The sequence below is a fragment of the Crocodylus siamensis genome, chromosome 4 (genome assembly GCF_052110815.1).
Source record: "Crocodylus siamensis isolate JL-2025a chromosome 4, ASM5211081v1, whole genome shotgun sequence".
Classification (NCBI taxonomy): Eukaryota; Metazoa; Chordata; order Crocodylia; family Crocodylidae; genus Crocodylus; species Crocodylus siamensis.
In genome coordinates, this window is record NC_143398.1 from 117,159,752 (window position 1) to 117,180,012 (window position 20,261).

Below are 20,261 nucleotides of genomic sequence, written 5' to 3' on the forward strand. Positions count from 1 at the left end.
AATACTCTCTTAACTAAAATATTTTAACTCTCATGATTTGAAAACAGTAAAACATACAAAGTTTATCTTCATATGTTCAGTTCTATCATCAGCTCATACATGATTGAGACGACTTGTATAGAAATGAACACTAGTCCAAGCTGAAACGAGGAAAGATTTTAAAATAAAAAATACGGAAATGTTCTCTTTGCCCTCCTCTGCTGTTTGCTACCTACCCATCTTTTCAAAAGTGGCTGTTTTTTTGGGTGCCTTTGGTTTTTGATGTACATTTTATATCAGTTTACATCTGTCAGAGTACTGAGAAGCATGCAGGTCCCATTGACTTCATTTGGAGTTTGTGGGGTGTCCAGCATCCCTGTAAATCTGAACCAGATTTTCTCTTGTAGGATATCAGGATCAGAGTTCAGTTTTAAATGTTCTGCCCTCACTTTCTTCCAAGGATTACAAATGTTCAACACCTCTAAGAAAATAATTCGGCATTTCATTCATTGTATCTGGCTAATCAGTGTGCATTCATATATGTTTCCCAAAGACTCAATGATTCTGCAAATTGGTAATAATACTGGGCCAAATCTCTACTTTACTAGTTCAAATTAATTCAGAACAATAGTAATCCAAATGCTTTACCATCTTGAGACTATGTGGTAGCTTTGGTGGAAAGTATGCAAGGAGTGAGTCCAATTCCTAGGGGACAAGTGTCTGCATAGAAGAAAAAAGGACACCATTGCAATCAGTAATGTCTATCAGCCTGTATAGAACAACCAAAGGCTGAATGAATTTGATCTAATTCTTACCAGTCATTTGTTGAAGTCACTGGTTAGGGAAGTACATTAGTGGTTAACTGAAGGCTGCATTGTGCATACACCATGGATGTCAAACTCATCTGGCTGTGCGGATGAGATGAGCGGAGGCTGGTGTGTAAGCCGAATCAAGCCCACAGATCGCCTCTCCTCCTTCCTCTAGCATACTAGATTCAGTGCCCACTTTAGCCACTCTGAGACCCAAGCTATGTATGGCACAGATCCTGGAGCAGCCGGAGCAGGTGTCACATGTGGTATAGTCCAGCTGGTCTAGGATCCACACTGCACATCCCTGGCTGGACTTCACCGCATGTGGTGCCCATTCCAGCCACTCCGGGATCTGTGCTCCTGTGTCCACCCATGCGGTGCAGTCCTGTAAATGGGCACCAAGTGCGGTGCTGGCCCTGGCCCTGTCTGTGGGTGCTGTGCTTAGACTCAGGGGCAGCACCACGGGCCTGATGACAGAGCTGGATGTTTGACTACCCTGGTATAGACCTTTTATGTGATTCGATCAGTCGCAAAGTAGCATCTTTCACTAGCATTAAGTTAACTTTTATTTCTATGGGAAACAAAAGTCTGTATAAACATTGGCTTCACATAGCTTTCCCTTGAATATGTTTTGACATTAGCTAAGGCTTTGAGGTTTGTAATATTTGGTATTGGCCAAATGCTTTTAAGCCGTTAAAGGAGCATGCCACCACAAAGCTACCTTCAAGGGACTTGAAGCAACTTTCCTATTAAAATGCCATTAGATATATTAAATATACACAAAGTAAATCAGATTTTTTTCCCCCTAGACCTTGGCTGGATCTCAAAAGTGCAAGTGAATCAACCTGCCGTTATAAGGCATGCAGAACAAATTCAGACACGGAGAACTGTGAAAAAGGATTGGCAAGTAAGTGCTCTTTTTAAGCATTCTGTTCCTGTATTTTTAAAGCAGTCATTCATCCTCTCTACGCTGTAATATTGAATTTTGTTCAAGATGCATGTAAACTTAAAAGATTGTGGTTGTCGGTGTCTTATTTTAATAATTTGTATTTGATGATGATGGGTTGGGATAAGATGACACATTTATCCAAACAAGTTAAAAACCTGATAACTCATGAGTGGCAAAACCACAAATGAATTTAAAGCATCTTTATTCATGAGTGGATTAAATTGTATATTACTATCCCAGCACGTTCATTCTGGTTCCCAGACAGACCCCCTCTACACTCAGTCTTCTTATTTTTTAATTTTAAAGTTGTAAGATATGATCGTGGTCCCTGTCAAGTTTGACCTACCTTGATAGTTGTCCTTTGCATTATGCAATTTTGCTTAACCAGTTGTTATTTGTGTCTCAAAATTAACATCTTTCTGTGGGACCTATGAAGAAACAAGGATATACATGTGGCAGGACTCAATTCTGCCACCTTGTGCCTGGAAACCAATCCTTATTTGAGCAGTTCCATTGGTTTCCATGGGGTCACATGCAATAACAAATGTTTTGCAACTCTTCTACAGTTTGAATAACTGGGTCTTGTAAAAAGAAACCTAAGTGGGTGCAAAATTGTCATGAGACTTGGCCCAATTCTTCTTTCAAATACGTGCACAGATTTCAAAGACTCCAGTAGAAGTTGTATTGGTGAGCAGAATTTCACCCACTGAAAGGTTGTGATAGGGCAGTGGTCCTCAACCTTTTTAGACTTAAGGTACCCCTTCACATTTTTTCAGATTCAAGTGTCACCCCGCTTAAAAACTAATATAAATAAATTAGGAATATTTTAAATGTTACAATTGTATTAATTATTATGTAATAATTGATTAGATAATTATATTCCCCCCTTCAGGCCACTGGCTAGGAGTACTCCCCTAGCTCTGTGTGATCCAGCAAATGTTCGCACCCAACATAGCAGTGGGCTTCCCATGTGTGATTCTAGGTCACTAGTGGGGATTGGGAACCAATGAGCTAAGTTCTTCCCTTAGTTACGCCAAGGCAATCTTTCCTAAACTCTAGCCCTAGGACTGTAGGAGGGAGTCCAGGCAAGGATGTTTCAGGGATGGGGTGCCAGGCTCCACCTTTAGTACATAGGGAGCGCTGAGCAGGGGAAAAGGGGTATAGAGTGGGCAAAAGGAAACGTGAGACTCAGGAAGCAGGAGGGGGAAGGCCAAGGGGTTGCTACATTGTGATTACTATTATAACCATGGGAAGTGGCTGTGGCGTGAGTCTGTGCTCTTACCACTGCCTTTCCATATCTGCCTCTGCATGGTATCTCCTGGAAACAGTGGCATGTGGGACACATGGAACTGTCCCACACGCCTCTGTTTTTGGGAGGCACTTTGCAACTGAACTGAGAAGCAGTTGCAGCAGAAAGGTGTACCTGCCTACATTATGTTATGCAGGCCCTCATGCTGCTTCTGCTATAGCTCTTCCCAGTTTGGCTCTGATGCGTGTTCTGAAAATGGAGGTGCCTGGGGCAGTTTCAGCCTGCTGAAATAGATGCCCCTGCACCAGATGGCACTGCCCTGCTTGCCTCTGTTTTCAGGAGGCATGTTGGAGTAAACTAGGAAGAGCTGCAGCAGAAGTGGCCCATCTGCTCACATAATATAATGCAGGCGAGCATGCCTTTCTTCTGCAACCATTTCTCAGTTTGGTGCTGGTGGTGCTGGCCTGTGGCACCCAGGGTGCCACCATATGCTGTTGAGAACCACTGTGATGGGAAAGAGAAATAATATGCACCCAGGCCAGCAATTATAAAAATGAATACAGTCAGTAAAGATTGCTTATTGCCAAGAATAAACAAGAAACCTGTTGAACTTTTTTAGTTTAAGTGTTTAATTGTCACTGGCAGTTCTAAGCTGAGTGCTAGAGGTAGCCATGTAGTCAAAAGCAGGGGCATTTGTGATGGGGTGAGGGTGACATATATGCAGCTCTGGTGTAAACTGAGTTGAACGTCTATGGACCACAGTGGGAGTTTTTCTTGCGTCAGGATAAACGCAGCATATCTAGCATGAGACCTCAGTGGAAGATGCTGTAAAATAATTTCTAATTAAAAAAGCCGTAGCATTTAAAGGGCGTGTGTCTGTTTTAATCCACTGAACAGAACTGCATTTTTGGTGTGTTAAAATATAATTAAAGAAGACATAGGAGACAGTAAACCAATTTATAAGATGTTCCTGTACAGTTTAAGGTCATGAATGATGTCAGCTAGTAACAAAATCAGTTGGCTTCAGCCCTAGGTCAAGTGATACCATTGGTTGTTAAAAATGTGGAGTGCTTTCAAAGTTTGACAGCATTTAGAAAGTTGAGACCTTATTCTTTAGTTCCTTGTGTAGTCATTAGCATCTGAGTCAAGTGGGTTTAATACTTGACTTTCTGGGTTGTTCTAAAAGACAATGTAGTGTACAAAGGACAGTGTACTTGGGTTGCAGAGATTTGGGCCCTCTCTACATGTTACAGGTATTGTGCAATTAACTGTTTAATTGTGCAATTACCTTAAGACCAGCTACACATGCAAAGTAGCTATCACAAAAGAAAGAGCTCTAACCTGCTATAAAGTTAGACCTGAAAAATGTGTGCTAACTGGTTGCTGTCGAGCTTTAATTTGCACATATAGCAGGGACTGTCAGCTGTAGGAATGTACCATTCCCAGCATGAAACCCCTAGGCTCAGGGGATCACAACAGATGCGATCCCTACGGCACAGGGGTGCATGAAACTTCTGACCCCCACATTTATAGCTGGGACCAAGAGTCCTGCACCTGACAGGCAGTTTTCCTGTAAAGAGCATTAAGGCTGATCCCACATGTGCAGGTATGTGTGGTTTGTGGTGCTGTAAATCTCTTTGTAGTGCCACAGACTGCACAAGATGCACATTAATCAGTGCTTGGCACTGCTAAAATTTGCAGTGCCAGGGCATAATTTGTTACTGGGATTTCCTGGTAGCAAAAGAAAAAAAAACCTACAAAAAAACCCCAACGCAACCAAGACAAAGCAGCAAGCACCAGGACAAACCGAGAGACAGGAGAGCAGGCAGCCCATGGCTGGGAGAGTAGGCAAGAGCCCATGGCTGCCTGCTCTCCCATCTCCATGCACTGTGGAGCCCCTTCGCTGGGTGCCCTATACCCCATCCAGCTGCTCCCTGGTTGGCTGAGGTGCAGAGTGCCTTGAGATGGGGGGAGTCCCCACACCAAGGCATGTGCAGCTCCTGTGCTGAGGCACAGTACACTCCAGCCAGCTGTGGAGCTGCCTGTTCCCCGTCTTGGGCACTCTGTGCCCCAGCCAGGCTGGCCGGGGTGCAGGGTGCTTCAGCAAAGGGGCTCCACAGTGCGGAGAGATCGAGAAACAGGCAACCCTGGGCTGCCTGCTCCCCATCTCCATGTGCCAATCCCAGACTGGCTGGGTTGCAAGATGAAGGCAGGGGAAGGCTAGCCCCTGCTGAGGCACCCTGTGCCCCAGCCGGGCCCTCTTTCCACCCCACAGCTTTTGGAGCAGCAGGACAATGTGTCCTGCTGCAAAGCACATGGGCAGAGGCGTGCATTGGGGTACAAAGTAGCAACACAAATTTGTGCCACTGCTATTTGTGCTGCTGTAAAGGCACACCTCTGCTCATGTGGACCTGACCTAAGAGGTTGTTTTGATCTACTCAAACACAATTGCATGAAAATATACATGTATTCCCCGATTTCCAGAGATGGGTCGAAACTTGAAGCTTGACTACATTTGAAGGAAAGTTTGGAGTTAGAGAAGATTCCAGATCCAAACTTTGTGGCTATAGCCCTTCTCCAAAAACATACTTTTCAAAAAAGCCAATTTTTTTTTTAAAAACTAAATGAAGTTCACACCAATTCTTGGAAGCTTTTTACTACATCTGTCTTCACAACTTCACAACTCATTTCACAAGGGGTGAGACTAAAATTTCTTTTTAGTGGGTGATTAAATGTTCTTTTCTCTTTCAGTCTCTTTTCTGTGGAAAATATTTTTATAAAAATGTAAAACTTATAAAAATAAAGTTAAAGAAAAAATTAAAGAAAAAACCCCTAGATGACTATAAAAACTATTAACTGTTAAAGTAAAAACCACAGTAATTAATTATTTGAAAGTCTGTAGCAACTTTCATCCAAGGATGTGACAAAGCTTTATCAATGTTTATCAGTTGTTGCAACTTATTTTCAAGTTATATCAGTATTTTATACCTACTTTACAGAGGGGAAAGATGACATTTCTATAGTTTGAGGTCCACAGCTTAAAAAGAAATTATGCAAAATAACATGGATGAAATCTTGGCACCACTGAAGTAATTGGCAAAATCTTCCATTAACATGAATGTATATAGATCAGGGGTGCAAATGTATGAAAGTATGCAGCTCACATATCTGTTGTATTTACTCAAATCTAAGATGAGATTCCCGCCCCCCAATCAGGGTGGGAAAAGAAGCTCCTCATTTTACATTCACATACAAAGAAGCTTCATTAAATATATTGTTTATCATTAAAGTGCTGCAAAAGCCATTTCTGCTCAGTAATGGAAACCAACTACAACGCTGAATACAGCTAACACTGAGCAAGGTTATAAAACACATGGCCTATATCAACATTTCCCAACTGGTGTGTCATCAGTTGAGATGGGGAGCGTGGCTCCAGCCAGGCAGGTGGCATCCGGCTGGCTGTGTGCCACCTTTCTGCCCCCCCGCCCCGTCTGGTGGCCACATGCTGCCCCACTTTCTCCCGTTCTGCATCCGATGTGCCACGGTGCTTTTTTATTTAGGTAAGTGTGCCGTAGGGCAAAAAAGTTTGGGAAATGCTGGCCTATATTAGGCAAACATACTGATAGGAACCTACCACAAGAAAAGGGTAGTGCAGCCCATCTGAATAAAATATATTGTAGTGCCCATTGTGCACAGTCCCCCTCAGCACTGACTTTCTTTCAAGTCTCTTTTTCATGCACTTCAGTAAAGACGTGGAAAAGCTGGAGACAGTCCAGAGGAGAGCCACCCATATGATCAGGGACTTGCAAGGCAAGCCATATGAGAAAAGGCTGAGGGACCTGGGCCTCTTTAGCTTAAAGAGGAGAAGGTTGAGAGGGGACTTGATAGTGGCTAACCGCTATATCAGAGGAGTGCATCAGGAGCTTGAGGAACAACTGTTCACTAGGGCGTCCCTGGGGAAGACCAGGACCAATGGAAGGCAGCTTCAGGCTTAATACCAGGAAAAAAATCCTTTGCAGTCAAGGTGTCCCAACTGTGGAATAAGCTCCCTCCAGAGGTGGTGCAATCACCTACCCTGGAGGTTTTCAAGAGGAATCACCTCGCTGGGGTCACTTTAACCCCAGTTGTCTTCCTACGTAGGGTGGGGGGCTGGACTTGATCTGCAAGGTCCCTTCCAGCCCCTAACAATCTATGAAAAGTTATGGTAAGCCACTGCATTGAATGAATTTTTACTTCTTCTTTACTCTCACAGCTGAGCGCTGCCTTTCTCTCCCATTTCCAATCATTTCTGTTTCTTCATCAGCCTTAAATGTCTGGCAAACATCACCAAATGGCGCTGCAAACAGTTCACCCAGAATCCCTCTGTTTCCCTCTCTCTTAGCTTGCTGCACGTGATTAGTGTAATCCTGCCCTCTGTGAGGTGGAGCCAGCCTCCGTTGCCCTATGCTTCATCTGCATATACATTTTTGGAGGATCCCAGGACTCATACCAAAAACACGAGGTTCCTGTCATGAGTTGGGAACTAATTAGCACCTGGATCCTTTATGGTGGGTATCTGGAGACACATACTGAGCACTGCTGAGCTGTGGAGCCACCGTTGCTTAAAATTCTATTAATTCTGGTGGGGCTCAGCCCAATGAACTATGGTAAATCAATTAACCTTTTGGCTGTGGACTAATACATAGTTTGTACTATACATAAATAAGTACAAAAATGCTACTTCAAAGCTTGTTTATGGAATACCTATGCTAAAACTTGTAGCTGTTTCAAAAACGGTAAAATGCATCAGTTCTGGATGAACTAAGTTTATGGATACCCATAGTAATTTGCCTATATGCGAATTACAACAGGCCTGTTTATTTCAAAATCAGTATTTTCAAATTTGCTTCTCACTTCCATGTGTGCAGGGAGAGCAGGGTCTGACGGTAAGGCAGCAAGGGGCAGCAGGGGGAAGAAAGTGTGTGTGTGGGGGGCCGGTGGCAGAGTGTAAGAGTAGCTATCCTGACCCCTCCGATTTATTTTCCCTGCTGTAGCAATGGGAAGAGAGGACAAATTCAAGATAACCCTCCAATAATTAGATTATATGCTTGGAAAATTATAACAAATTTATAAATTTTCCTTATATAGAATATAATTATTGGGAGGTCATCTTATTTTCAGTGTCATCTTATATTTGAGTAAATATGGTGCTTTAGAGAGTGCTTACATTTTCATAGAGGCGGGCTCTGCCTTAGGTTGGCTGAATATGCTGTACAAGAACTATTCTGCTGGCTGAAGGTTGTATTCTTCTTCCAAGTCCCAAAATCTAAGAACCGGTGGCTTAGGATCCTAGTAGAATTTTTTGCCTAGACTTTCTTGATCCTTACAGCTGTCTTTTAGATCTAAATCCTTTTTGTGCTGTCGGATTTCACAAGACCTGAACAACGCTCTGACATGCCTATATATCCTGGGTCATTCTTTGCACATCCTCTGTGTTGCCAAGCCTCAGAAGTTTTCTGATTTTGATGTAAAATTTCCAAAAACACTGCTGATGATTATCAATTAAACATATGCTCCTGTGTGACTTTCCTTTAAAAAAGGGCACGGGCTTGGGTGCTTTTGAAAAATGAAGCTGTTTTCTGAATTTCTCTTTTCTACTTCTAATAAAGGCTGCTTGGCTACTGAGAGCTGTCACTTGCATAGACCTCACCACGCTCTCAGGTGATGACACCCCATCAAACATTCATAGGCTGTGCTACAAGGCCACACATCCAATCAGCGAGGATCTGTTGAGAGTTATGGATATGCATGATAAAGGTATGAATATTTATGACAAATATATGGTTTTAGTTATAATATTTACAAGCTTTGACGGTATAAAACTGTAGCAGTAAAAGGTGTGCCTTCTCTAAGTAAACACAACATATTCTTTACCACTTACCTCCTGAGCCTTACTGACAAACCTCTTACAAGTTAGAATTGCTCAGCCAAAAACCCCTGGGAGAGCAAAATGGATACTCTACAGTTTTTTACATGACAGTCTTTGAACAAGCACTGACTGCAAAACAGGTATCTCTGGTGATGAGGCAAGGTGAAGATTAAAAGCCTTCCCTTGGTTTTGAGCTCCAAGATTGAGATTGAAATGTGAGTAGTAAGAGAATGATCTCTTTTTTATGATAAAAATGAGTGTATTTGATATAGAAATCATTCAGAGAGTAAATAAGGAAACTCCTAATGTGTGTCTTTTAATAACTATACTGTAAGGTGGCACTAAGCCTGTTTGCATTCAATGCATGTGATGATGTCTTAGTAATATGGTGAGAAAGGGGAGTAAATATTTTTGCTGAGCGGGTTTTAACGGGCATAGTTTTGGGATGTTGCTCTTGCCTTGGTGAAAACAGACACATACTGTATATTTAAAAGAGAATCTGCTCTTCCTTCACCCTTTCAAAACCCATCCACAGCAGGGGTTCCCAAACTGTGGTACACATGCCCCTAGGAGTACACAAAGAAAAAGTTTGGGAACCTCTGGTCAACAGGCTAATTATTTTGGCATGTTAGCTCTGTCTGCTTCTATGATGTGAGTCTCAAAAATGTCTAAACCCTGCTAGAGTTGACAAAACCTTAGGTTATGAAAGATGAAATCCTTTCCCATTCAAGTTAGTGGCAGAACTCACATAATAAGCCACTTAGGGTGAAATTAGATGTGGGCCCAAACACAAATGTTAATGTTACACTTAGCACTGAATAAAATAAAATTGTCAAGGCACTAATATAGCCACACCAAGTTTGTTAACTGCTGGCAAGAAGATGACATCTTTTTGTAATGGTTGCAGTGGTAAATTTTATAATTTCCCCGGAGATTATATTCTACTGATGTGAAAAATGAGGAGGATGTTTTACATTATCATGTGATTGCATGACATTACACTGGTGCTATAACAAACTAACTACAAGAACACCATGAATCACATTGGTTAGGGCCTTATTTACCATTGTGACACTTTGGGTGCAGACAGAAGTGCAATTCCCCGATGTAACTGAGAACACGTTGCAGGAAGCCTTCCGAGTTGCAAGGATCCCCTGGAACAGACAGAAGTTCACTGGTGGTCTAGGGGGAGGGGAATCTAGCTGCTGGCTGACTCAGTGAAACTGCAAAAATTTCATAATGGGAGGTGGGAAAGGGAGGAGAGGAGCTCATTTTAGGGGTTCCCCAGCTGGTGCTGGGTGGTGGGGTGGGTGAATTGGAGTCCCCTTACCTTGGGGCTCCTCCAGTACATCTGCCCAATCTTTTAGTGGTGACTGAAAAACTCCCTGACCAAACTCATGCAATGAGGCATCAGATTTTCACTTGGTTGTACATTTTTGTAGTTTTCTGCCATGCACTTGTTTGGTCACAGCTATAAACTGCTTTATGTGGCCAGATTGGGCGAAAATTGTCACTTCTGTCTGTCCCCTTGTATGTCTCTAACTGCCTTCCATTAATGAGTTTAGCCTCTCTAAACTTGGTGTAAGACTGTGGTAAATCAGACTCCCTGCTTTTTGGCCATATTAAAAAAGGGACTAGTCTTTCCAATATTCATAAACCAGAGTTCATAAAACTTCAGTTTTGTATAACTGATTAAAATGATTAAATAGCAGGCTAATTTTATTCAAATTTGTGAGGATAAAATGTAAAAAAAAGAAACAGAGTGAAAGCCAGGTCTCACCTGAAGTGTTCAATCACTAACTTTTACTGGCCAAACAATACAATAGACCCTTAGGCAGAATACTCTATAGTACATTTCCTCATATAACAAATTCCTTACTGTACCGGCATTTTAAAGATGTCAGAATTATGTCTGCACTAGACTTTTTAATAAAATTCTATGGATGTACTATTGCCAGTGCAGATCCCTGCATGCTAGGCACCACTAGATCTGACAGAGATTTCTGCTCTTGGGACAGGCTAAAAAATCATGGTAGTAGTTACAACCCTGGCCACTTGAGCTCTGTTGACAGTAGTGTTGTCACTGTTGCTACAATTAGTGCAGATCCTGGGGTGGTAGGACAATGTATGGACAGGCCCTTATTGTAGATATATAGCATGGAAATAAGCATAAGAAACAATTAATTGAAACTTTTTGCAGGTATTACTACTGCAGCTGTCTGTGTGTATCCAGCTAGAGTAGCTGATTCAATTAAAGCACTTAAGGCTGCTGGATGTAACATACCAGTAGCTTCAGGTAAGTTTTTCTTTCTTTTTTAAAAAATAATTCTTAACAGGACTTGTCCTCTGTTTATTTTCCAAAGTCTGTAGTAAACACCAAGAAGGCTTGTGTTTGTTTGCTTATCAGCAGTATGAAGGGTCAAGATGCTTTTTTTTTAAGTGAAAAGCATCAGGACTATTACATCAGAGTTCATCTGGAAGATCTTGCGGGGTGAGACAGGCAGCAAGGAGGGCCTTTGAGATGTGCATATTGAACTCTCTTACCTGAATTGAAACAGCAAGGATAACAAAGCTTACTTAGTGGAATTACTCATCAACTTAGATATTAACATCAACAGATCAAAATCAAGAGGTTTGACTCTGAAGACAAAGCGGATGCTAACAGCTACAGATCTATTACTATTAAGGAACAATCTTGCAGACCGTTCCATATGGTTGGACCTTTCAGTTGCAGGAAAACCACTTACGCTCTCTCCAGGTGTAGGGGTCCTTACTTGTAGGAGAGCTAGCAGTTTCTTCACTCTTCATATGCCATCAATTCAGTATTGACTCAATTGCCTTTAATGAAAACCACCCAGAAATATATGTGATTTTTAAAAAAATTTTCTATTTACTTTGAGGAGAAGAGAACACTTTCAAGTTATATTTCAACATCATAAAGCAGGGAAAAAAGGAACAAAGCCATTTTTTTCTTATAGGTGACATTCCCAGTCACCTGTAATAGCATAAGTGCCCTACAGAGTTGAATCATTGTTCCATTGAAGCTAGTACCCTGTATCTCATGGTGGTAGGGAGAGAATGCTAAAGAGAAAAGTATATATGCAGGGCGTATGTAGACAGATCTGACCCTTTTTCAGCTTTCAGAAAGTTGGGAGGGTACCAGGAAGTCCTAATGTGGCGGATACCCTCCTATCATGTTTAATATAACCACTGATGGACCTATCCTGCATGATTTTTTTTCCAGCCTTACATGTGTATTGCATATATGTTTAAGTAAAACCAAAGGAATGTGTTGAGTAGTATAAGATTATGTAGAACTTGTACAGTATTATGATTATGATATGCTACTAAGCTACATAGTAGTGGCACTTATTTCTAAGAATGGTAGAAGGTTCAAGAATTTACACGTCAATGATCACTTGATGGGTGAGGCCAGGTTCAACCTTTGGTTATTCAGGCACAACTCCACTGCACTCCACTTATGTCCTTGCTTATCAGGGCTGACTTGGAAATAGCTCCAAGAGATGTGAAAGACACCTTTGTGCAAGGTGCATTAAAAACTAAGTGAATCGCTAGTTAATATACTTGAGGGAAGAGCTAATGAATGCTCTTACTAATGAAGGTGCGGATGGACTTTTAGGACTTTGAGGACAGCTTCAGAAATAATTTTCTTTTGCATAGTATGAGTTAAACAGAAAAAATATCAAGGCTGATGGTTCAGTTTCTTAAAAAAAAAAGGAAACCTCAGAGTTTTGATCTGTAAAATAATTTTCCTTTTGGGAGATAGGCCTTGTGTACCTCCAGTGCTTCTTACTAGTCATAGTGTTTGTTTACTGATCAGTGGTTTTTTCCCATTCTTCCCAGTGGCAACTGGATTTCCAGCTGGACAGACTCCTCTGCAAACCAAATTGGATGAGATTAGAATAGCAGTGGAAGATGGTGCAAGAGAGATTGACATTGTAATCAGTAGAACACTGGTGCTGACTGGCCAATGGGAAGGTAAGCAGTTACTAAAGCTAAGGAGCCAAGCTCTTACCATGTATTTATGCAAGCTTCAGATCCTCTCATCCCCCAGTATTTACAATGGCACTATATAGTTTTGGTTGCTCATTGTTGGCCAACATTTTCAGAAGTGATTAGTGATTTGAACTGATGACTTGAAACACCTTGAAAAAGTCTAATTTTCCCAAGATAGGTGCTCACTCAGCACTCTCTCAAAATCAAGCTTTTCTAGGGCATGCGAAGGTGGATAGGCAGAATTGCTGTTCTCTTTGGAAAATCTTAGCCACTGCATTTCTTCTAGGACTTTATATAACTTCTGCATAGTTCAAGTGGATAAAAAGGTGAGTGAGTGTTGATGGACTTTATTAAAAATATATTTAAAAAATTTTAAAAGCTCAAGGTGTCCTTAATGTTTTTGTTCTTGGCAAAAGTCTGTGTGTTCTAGTTTCTTTTTCCAAAGTTGAGGGTGAAAATCTACTGTTCACATAATTACTGCTATTCCTGTGTCTTTAGAATGCTACTAATTAGCAAGCTCAATAATACTGGAGATTGTTTTTGCTCAAATTGGTTCTCTCTTAATGTACTGTGAATAGTTTGCCTTAAGTGCTGACAGTGCTCCCATAACTAATCCCCATGTAAAGGTAAACACCACATACTAGCCTTGGAGTGAAATTTCCATTTAGTTGTATAATGCAGCACTAATAGCCTGTTCGCTTAAAACATTTGAAAAAGGAACATTTGGTATGTGAATGTGGTTATGGAAATGTAATCAGCATGCCACATTCTTTGATCTCAGTCTTCCTGCCCCTTGGACCAAAATGACAGCTGTAGTACACCAGTGCTTGTATTTATGTGATGATAATCCCTATGCACTGCTCTCAGCCACCCCATCCTCCATCTGGAGCAGTGATAGAGTTGAGGTGTCCTTGCTCGTAGTCACACCCCTGTTTGCCAGCCCTCTAGTGGCAACTCAGTGCTGTGCAAGGAAGAAACGATAGGAACTCTTAATGTTTGAATGCTCACAGTATGTTCTAACTTATTAACACCAATTAACCTGCCACAGATTTAGTATGGTCTAGGTGTAACATGTAACTCACCTTTAGGTGCTGCCCTGCCCTTTCTTCTGCCTGACTTCACGCTGACACGGCTAACTCTCTCTACTCATAGGCAAACTCAAATTTTAAACAAAAATTGTATATTTCGCTATTTTTTTCTGTTTGATTTATTAGCCCTTGTGTGGTAAATGAGTAAAAGCCATACTTTAATAGTTGTCATGCTTGTCTATTGTGTAGTGTAGCAGGGGACCCAAACCCTGTTATTCAGACACAATGCAGGGGGAAGAAAACCCAATCAGTGCATCCAGGACATGTGTTGAAGTGGTCCACATGAAGGCGGGAGACTGGGCAGATGGCATTTAGAGATAAAAACTGAGTGAGACATTTGGGATAGGATTGGGGATTGAAGCAGATGGTCCAGGAAGAGAAGATCTGTACCAGGGAGCTCCTGTCATTTTCAGAGAATGCAGCTGGCTAAGTGGGGCTGCAGTGACAGGAGCGCAGGCTGACCCTTAAGAGAGTAAAACCCCTGTGCATGGCTGGGGGAAGGCATGTAATGGGAAGGGAGCAGGGTTACTAGGTATATAAATTCAGGCCCTGAGGCAGAGGGAGTAATCATGCCCTGCAGGCTGCAGGGAGAAGAGCTCCTGTAGGGATTCTGACTGCAGGAAGCAGTGCCCAGGGATACCCCAGCTACCCTCAAGAGTGAGAGCAAGCCTAGCCCTGGGAGTTATAGCTTATGGAAGGCTTATAGCTTATTGTAAAAGCAGTTTCCATGTATTTCAGTTGTACTGGTGTATGTTTGTTTGTTTGCTTGTTGAACAACCAGAGAATTGAGAGTGCTGGTAGGGGTGGAGGAGGCCACAAACAGGATACTGGGTAGGTACCTTCCACTGTAAGGCTGAGGCCTGAAGAGCCAGAGCTTGAACCAGTAGACCTGGGGTGAGGTGCCTCAGCTAGAAGAAAAGGGGATGAGGCCAAATAGGCTGAAGCCCAGACTAGGGTTGGTGTCCAAGGGGTCCAGCATTAATCCAGGCCAAAAGAGAGAGAGAGAGACAATGGGGCATTGGGTCTGAACTCCGAGCACAGAGGGCTGAGCCCCAGTATAGAAAAAGGGACTAAGAAAAGCACCTAGAGCTTACCAGCTTCTAAGGGCAGCATCCCGTCTTCATCAACATTAAAGATATGACAGGTGAATTATCAGGGGAAAACTCTGAGAGGCAGGAGAACAGGTTGATCAGGACTTAGGTAGCCCTTAAGGGGGTTTCATGCCAGTCCTAGGGCACATTTTGTTACATATAAGTTATTGTGCTGCAAACAGTCTTATTGAAGTAACGAGCACTTCTGTCATGTCTATGCTGTTGGGATGTTAAAGTGCCCTTGGAAAGAATTTGTATTTGTAGTAATACTACATAAAACCATCTTACAAGATGGTTTAGGGTTCTTCTATGCTAGGGAGATGTATGACTATCATGTTAGATAATGAGCTGGCCCCTTTAAACTTAAATATGATATAGTTCTTAGTATAATCTGTTATAGTTGAGTTTAAACAATGTATTATTATCTGTTTGTGGTTAACTTTGTATTTCACTTGTAATAAGCCAAAATGTTTTAATATGAGACAGTAGTCTATACCAGCTGCTAAACTGTGCCTAGTATAATGTTCTGTAGAATGCGGATAACCTGGAGAGGGTCCAGAGAAGGGCCACTCGTATGGTTAAGGGCCTGCAGGCCAAGCCCTACGAGGAGAGATTAGAGAAACTGGACCTTTTCAGCCTCCGCAAGAGAAGGTTGAGAGGCGACCTGGTGGCTGCCTATAAGTTCGTCAGGGGGGCACAGAAGGGAATTGGTGAGTATTTATTCACCAAGGCGCCCCCGGGGGTTACAAGAAATAATGGCCACAAGCTAGAGGAAAGCAGATTTAGATTGGATATTAGGAGGAACTTCTTCACAGTTCGAGTGGCCAAGGTCTGGAACGGGCTCCCAAGGGAGGTGGTGCTCTCCCCTACCCTGGGGGTATTCAAGAGAAGGTTGGATGTGTATCTAGCTGGGGTAATGTAGGCCCAGCACTCTTTCCTGCTTATGCAGGGGGTCGGACTCGATGATCTATTGAGGTCCCTTCCGACCCTAGCATCTATGAATCTATGAATCTATGAATGTGTCAGTCAACATCTTTGCGAAGACATTGCACCTGCAAATGTAGCTGTACCATCGAGTGGCTACTCTACCAAATATCCTGAAGTACATTAAAATATGTGTCCTAAAACTATTTTAGAACACCATACATGTGATCCTTAAGAAGAATGAAGATTTCATAAAGTCTAACTTAAATATGTGCAATTTCCGTGGCCATATGGAGGCATGATGCTTGTGACAAACATTTGATGATGGCTTATTCATGATGGTCTAATTACATTTGAAACAACTTTTACCAAACTTCTTATACATTTTAGCTGTCACAGTTATGAAAGAAACATTTCTTTTTAATGGAAACTAAAGCTCTGCTATGATGATTTCTGTCTAGAACCTGGGGTTTAAAGTAAAACAGCAAGGACTGCAAGACTTGAGATAAAGAGAGTTGGCAACTTTTTCCTATCTCTTCCATATGGACGAAAGTCATAGGAAGAGAGGAGCCTCTGCCTCTTTTGTGACTTAAGCAGATTTACATCAGACACAAAGTAGCCACTGTGGCTCATTGGTGGCTCTTATTAAAAGTTACAGTATTTTCTTTTTCCTTTACATTCATACAAACATCTGAAAATTGCCATATTTGCATGCTGATCACATATAGATAAACTGTCCATCAGTTTCCCCATCATACACTTGCATTCTGGCTGTTGTCTGCAATCAAAGTGACAAAGCATATTATAGCCATCCAGGAGCTGTGTTCCAAACCTGTTGGGAGGGAGGCCTAGTCTTAAATATGCATTTAGTTAACCTAGTTGTTTATTACACAGTCAGTAAGGGAACACCAAACTGTGCTTGAGTAGCTGTGACTGGTATCAGAAAATAGGTGTCAAGATCTGTTCTGCTTAACGTGCCAGAACTGTGCCTGACAGCTGTTTCTGAACATGCCTGTAGTTGCCATGCTTCAGAGTACACAACATGAACCGCTTTAGACACGAAGTGCTTAGAACAGGGGGTCACTGAATTATCCCATGCAATCACTTGAAAATAGACCTGGTATTATATGATATGTGATTATGGAAAGAAGTGTCAAAGGAGAGTTCAAGGCTCACGCCAAGGCAGGAACTGAATGCCTGAAATTTATCTTGGGGAATGCAGGAATTGCTGGGGAAAGTTATGCAATACGTGTTATGCTGGAGGACAATGCCAGGTGATTACTATGGTTCCTTCTGGCCTTAAAAAATATTAACTTCTACTAAGCTTACCTGAAAATTACAAATCTCAGAATATGGACTATTGAAAAAATGACAGAGGAAGAACCAGATGTATGTGGTGCGGATGATTTAATCTGAATTTTGTCTGGGTTCTTCTGCATGGATTTACAACCTGTTACCTATGATCAGAGGTAACTGAGGAATAATGCTGAGGTGTAGTGGTGATGAGTGTGTATTAGGACACAGTTTTTAAAAAGTCAGGATTAACCTTTTCTTCATTCAATGTACATGATCTTTTAAGCACAGCTAGGTATGTGGCAAGATTGGAGACAGCATTTTTGTGATAAATAATTGAGTTTTATTTCAACAACAGGGGATCACAGAGAAATTTCCAACTGATTTCTGAGAGTTTGCTGATGACTGTGTTGACTGCAACCATGCAAATTAGTAATGAAGCCAGAACTATCCCCAGAAGTTAAATCTACTTGCCTACGCTTATAATATAATAATGATATTGTTAGTGGGAGGAAAACTCTCATACTTAATTTGTTCATCAAAGAGAATTACTCGAGTGAGTAAGTGGAATTCTTTTGTTACAAGGCTCCTGTTTCTATATCCAAGACTAGCATTCTATAGACATATAGGTGATTTATAATATAGGTAATGCTCTAGCTGTTTCTTATGGCTAGGTATGATAAAGCCTTTTATATGCTCAAATTTATATGAGGAAGCTGGAAGAAAGGCTAAGGAACTCTCTTTCTAAGCAGGTTCCATGTGTTATATAAATTTGAAAAACTGCAGTTAGGATAGTAAATACATCTATGTTCCAGTGACTTCATAAACCATGACTACCTTGCTTTTGTGGTTTATAGTAATGAAAGAACCTCTCCATATACCTAACATCCATATATTTTTATGGTTATTTTCTCATGCTGTAATTTTTTTCAGGTGTTACTGAAAAAAATTGTAGGTTTAGATTTTTTTTTAAACCTGGAGTTTACTGTTCATAATTTTTCTTAACCTCAATTCTTCCATTCTAGAGGGGGCGGAAAAAAGCTACCTTGATGATTGGAAAAGAATTTCCTGAAGGTTTAATCAAAAAACAAATTTAGAAATTTGGATGGCCTAACAATATTCAACAATATGCCAGAACAGTTTTAAAGTAACTCAGAATAATTGGATGTACCTAAAATATTTAAGCTAGCTGTATAGCAATCTTTTAAGTGCTTTTTAACAACGTAGAATATAAAAATCAGATTTATTTCATGGCTTATTTGGGGTTGGGCAAATAAGTCCTTAAATTAGATTTTAACAACGTAAATTCACTTATCCTTGATATCTAGCTTTCTTTGTTTTGCCACAAGAATAACACAAATAAAGGGAGGTAATTTGTACTTAAAAGAGTAAATAGGCTATATCCTTTAAGAAATGGAAAACCTTTAAATTTTGGGAAGCATTGTCTAGAATTACGGGCTTTAGAAAAACCCCATGACGTCTGTTAGAATCCTCTTGTTGACATCAAGATATATGGTGAAAGGATGTGTGTTTCAAAGCTGGGTGAGATGCCATGATCTTGCCAGTGCCCTGTTTCTGGTAAACACAGTCTTATGGTGTTTGTCATGTGATCAGCCCCTTGAAAGCACTCTGCAGCCATGCCCTGACAGAAGTGCATGATGTAGAGCGCTTTATAAGTCCCTTATTGTGCAACAAATTAACCCTCATTATACAAAGGTTCAGATGAAGGTGCTTCAAAGCAGAGCACCTTTACTTCTGTTTGATTGGGCGACTGGGCTGATGCAGCCCAGACCTGTCTCCGGTGCTCTCTGTATGATGGGGTGGGGGGAGGGCTTCAATCCACTAGAGGTGGGGAGCTGTAGTGACCTCCCTCCCCTCTCTTCTCCCCCACTCCCTACCCCCATAGTGTAGACAACATCAGAGTGGGGTGCGGGAGAAGGGGACGCTAGGGGAGGAAAAGCTGCAGATATGAAGCTCCTTGGTTGGATCAGTTCCAAAAGGAGCTCCACCCCCCACCCTCCCAGCCCAGCAGAAAATGTCTGTTGGGTTGGGATGGTCAGCCTAACTCATGATGCTTTCTGTGAACATCTTTCAGTGCTCTTAATTTGTTCTGAGTCCATGATGATGCATCAGCTGCTCTATCCTAGTTTCAAGCTGCAACACTGTTCTGCAAGCCTAGCCTTTATTGTGGAATTGTCCCAAATTCCTTATCACCCTGGGTCCCAATAAATATTGTTAAGGTTCCCAAAATTGGAGGTTCTCTTATATTTTGAGAGAGACACTTAAAATTGCCTGCATCTTCACTGGGTGTCTGCATTGCAATGTTAGGAAGCTACTTTACTAATGAGGTTATTGACTGATCTGCAGTTATGGAAGAAAAGCCACAAATTCACTTTGCTGTCTGCTCTTTTTCCAAAGCTCACCCATGTCCCATGTGTGTTAGTGATGCCATACTTTGACCTTCCATACAAGGAAACTAGGTGAATGGAAATTTCAAGGATGGAAAATGAAGGGAAGAGAGGCCAGGGAACAAGGAAGATAAAACAGGGGAGTGATGGGGAGAGAAGGTCAAACCCTAGAAGAAAAAATGTTTTAAAAACTGAAAAATGGACAGAAAGGCAAATCCAAAAACAGAGGCAGTCAAACTATGATTAATTTTGATACTTTATAGGAAGTTAGTTTTACACCAAAAATTTATTTTATAATAATGGATTCCTCCCCCCTCCTTAAAATAATGCCAGCAGATTTTGAACAATTTTTTCACTTCAGATGGTAAGGCAAACTCTTTTTCCAGGCTATAAAAAATAAAATAAATTGTTGTGCTTACATTAATATATATGTTGATTCTGTGGAAGACAGAAGAGAACCTAGCTTGTTCTCGGTCTACTTTTTTCTCTCAGTATATATTTAGATTGGAGAGGAACCACCTGCTCTTATTTTTTTCCCTTTCCTTT

The 20,261-nt window shown here is 41.4% G+C and overlaps 1 protein-coding gene across 2 annotated transcripts in view; it reads left to right on the plus strand.

Moving 5' to 3' along the window:
- The window catches only part of DERA (deoxyribose-phosphate aldolase), an 86,456-nt gene that overhangs the window by 20,142 nt on the left and 46,053 nt on the right, over positions 1-20,261 (plus strand). The window contains exons 2-5 of one of the 2 annotated variants that reach the window (XM_090043543.1): positions 1,598-1,695; positions 8,635-8,782; positions 11,095-11,190; positions 12,759-12,893. In XM_090043543.1, the coding sequence (XP_089899669.1) occupies positions 1,598-1,695; positions 8,635-8,782; positions 11,095-11,190; positions 12,759-12,893 (477 nt within the window). The remainder of the gene's footprint in view (positions 1-1,597; positions 1,696-8,634; positions 8,783-11,094; positions 11,191-12,758; positions 12,894-20,261) is intronic. The other variant, XM_090043544.1, reaches the window with a different exon arrangement.